The sequence below is a fragment of the Sinocyclocheilus grahami genome, unplaced genomic scaffold (genome assembly GCF_001515645.1).
Source record: "Sinocyclocheilus grahami isolate Dianchi unplaced genomic scaffold, SAMN03320097.WGS_v1.1 scaffold1834.1, whole genome shotgun sequence".
Taxonomy (NCBI): domain Eukaryota; kingdom Metazoa; phylum Chordata; class Actinopteri; order Cypriniformes; family Cyprinidae; genus Sinocyclocheilus; species Sinocyclocheilus grahami.
The window spans coordinates 131,785-134,862 of NW_015507013.1; the positions used below are offsets into that span (position 1 = coordinate 131,785).

At 34.0% G+C, this 3,078-nt stretch overlaps 1 protein-coding gene across 1 annotated transcript; it reads left to right on the plus strand.

Annotated features, from left to right (window-relative positions):
- The first annotated feature begins 102 nt into the window (after positions 1–102).
- On the plus strand, positions 103–3,006 carry LOC107572925 (uncharacterized). The gene is made up of 3 exons (XM_016259360.1): positions 103–119; positions 233–440; positions 2,551–3,006. Exons 1-3 carry the CDS (start codon positions 103–105, stop codon positions 3,004–3,006), a joined length of 681 nt encoding a protein of 226 aa, XP_016114846.1.
- Positions 3,007–3,078: the final 72 nt, after the last annotated feature.

A 3,078-nucleotide genomic window follows, 5' to 3' on the forward strand; every position in this document is an offset into this window, starting at 1 on the left:
TTATATATTTGCAGGCAGTGCAAGAAGTCATGTGGACGAAACAGGAGAAGCATAAGGACCAAGTCCATTTTTTCCCATTCCCATGCAAGCCTTTTTAGTTGGATGAAGTATATTCACAGGCAAGTTTATATTGTCTATAATCTCTAGTGCCATTTCCTCCATAACTGTCTGTCTGCACATTAAATTTTTAATTCTGTCCTTTTACTGCAATATTGCATTGCATTGTGTTTAGATTTTTACAGGGTCTCTATATGCGACAGGTGGATATGATGCTAGATGACATCTCAAATAGTAGTGCGACCCTGTCCAAGATGTCCATGAAATTGCGAAGTGTATGTGTGAGAAGTATGCGGAGGCTCAGGAAAAAAAGAGGACAAAAAGTTGGTGGGCTCAACATATGTGTACACATTGATGAAAGCAAGTTTCGCCACAGACAAAAAGTAAGCCATGAATTCAGAAAACATAAATATTCTCTTCAAATGTGGATGTGTACACTGTAAAATAATCATAATTTTACTAAAAAAAATTGTACTCTGTAAAATTATCTCTAAATTACTTAAACAACTACTTGGCTGTTCATTTAGGCATTATGACATTAATAACAAATTACAGTAATTCACATTTTTTATACAGAAAATGTACTATATTTTTATACAGTACTTTTTCTGTTTTCTTAAATTACATACAAATGTATGTAAAATTACAAAAATAATCTGTAATTAATACAATAACAAAAACATTAGATGATAAAACAGCCAAATGACTGGCAGCAACAGTTGCCAAACAAAAACCATAAACAAAACTAACATTGTTTATCTACAGGCATTTCCTGAATTATTATGATCAAACATCTTCACTGTAAAAATAAATAAATTAATAAATAGAACAATTTAAAATAATAATAAAATGTCACATGACTGGCAGCAACAGAACAATAAACACTTACAGATCTCTCTAGATCCCAGCATCTTCACTCAGTTCAATCCCATCTGACTTTATTGCTTTCACACAAAACTTCGTATTAAGAATTAACAGAGGTTCAGTTTACTGGTTTAATTAGGTTTAGTTGGTCTCTTGACCCTTGACTTTTTAACATCTGTTTTTTCTCCGGCTGCTGTAACTGTGTTTCTGAAGCACATTTGTTATAGCAAAAATTGCAAGAGAGAAAATCTGATCAGATGAAGTTTTACTTATTGATGATGATTCAATGATTATATAGTGGCATGATTCACTGATCTCATCCAGAGTCTTTCTGAGAGCGTTAGCTGTTAGTTTTGCATTATTTACAGTAATCTTGTGATGTTATGAATTATGACAGTCAGATATTGTTTTGTTTTTTTCATTCATTATATAGAAATTGGTTTGAGCTGCCTTTTTGACTCACAAACATCAAGAATCAGCGCATGAATCTCAAACAATGGTGACATTAAACAACAAGAGTTGATTTGTTTATCTGAATATTTTGTCGACTGTCACCAATGTTGTGGTTTATACGCAGACTCTTGATGTCTGTGAGTCTACATGATCCTGTCCAAATAATTTCTGCACTTAAAAACGGTCAAAATCTTCAATAAAAAACTAATTTCACCTGATCTGAATTCTTCTCTCAATTTTTGCTGTAACATATATGCTGTAGAAACACACAGTTACAGCCGTCAGAGAAGATCTAGTGCTAAAAAGCAAAGAGTCAAGAGCCTAACTAAAGCAAACACTTATCTCCACAATGGTGTCTTCAAACTTTATTATTTTCAATTAACATCAACATCTAAATCTCAGTTAATTCTCAATAATACATTTTGTATGAAAGCAATAAAGTCAGACTGGTTTGTTAGAAGTGAAGATGCTGAGATCTAGAGAGATCTGTTAGTGTTTCATGTTCTGTTTGGATTGAAAGGATTTCTGTTGTCTTTTGTCATGTGCGTTACCATTGTGCTGAAGAGTAGAATCTGTGCTTCAGTCCAGGACAGGCCTAAGAAACAGTGGTGTTATACTGCGTGTTGCATAATATAAAGACAGTAACTATATAATTGCTGATGCAGTGATAGTTTCTTTAGCTCACACGTGTGTGCTGTTGCTAGCTAATGGTTAACTGCAAAATATTTACAACTTACAGAGAATGTTTCACAATAATAATTCAAGAAGTTCTTGTAAAGTAGCAATACTTTTTGTGAAACATTTAAGAAAAAATAGGATATTTTAGCTTAATCTTACAGTTTTTGTTTGGCAGCAGCTTCTACCAGTCATTGACGGGTTTTTTTAACGATGTTTAACCATTATTTCCATTAATGGTAAATGTTTGACAGCCTGTGCTGCCATGCATTTCACCATTTAAAAAAAAAAAAATTTTTAACAGTGTAGACAAGACACAATATTGTTATATTGTTCTAATAAAAAAAATTTGAGTTCTTGTAAATCCTTTTTGTAAGACTAACAACATTTGGATTATCAGGAGGCCTGTCAGTTGACCTAAAATATTTATTTTGAGGCTACTGCTTTTGACTTTTAGAAAATAAGAGTGTTTGAAATAAATTTCATTTATTCTTTTTTCAGTATGCCAGAGGGCGTTTTGGAGGTGCAAGGAGAAGGAAAAGCTGGGTATTCGGAATGGTTGAGATTTTGCCCTCCCGAAAACCAGTATTGCGTTTGGTGGACAAAAGGGACAAGACAACCCTTTTACCAATCATAGAAAAACATGTAAAAAGAGGCAGCATCATTCATAGTGATGAGTGGCGTGCATACTCAGCTCTTCCAGAGAGAGGATACCAACACCAGACAGTGAACCATAGCATTAATTTTGTTAATCCATCGACAGGGGTACATACACAGAACATTGAAAGGGCATGGGCAAACTTCAAAAGGGAAGTGTGGAGGTTGCGTGCAAACCGGTCAGAGAAGGCTCTCAAAAACCATCTAATATATATAGAATGGACTTACTGGTTAGGCAGGATATACAGACAGGGGATTCTTGGAAGGCTTTTGCATGACATCAGTCAGTTCTATCACTGAATCAATTATTTTTATTTATTTATATTCGTTTCTAACCTTGTTGTGTTAACTTGGCCATACAAAATGTCCATG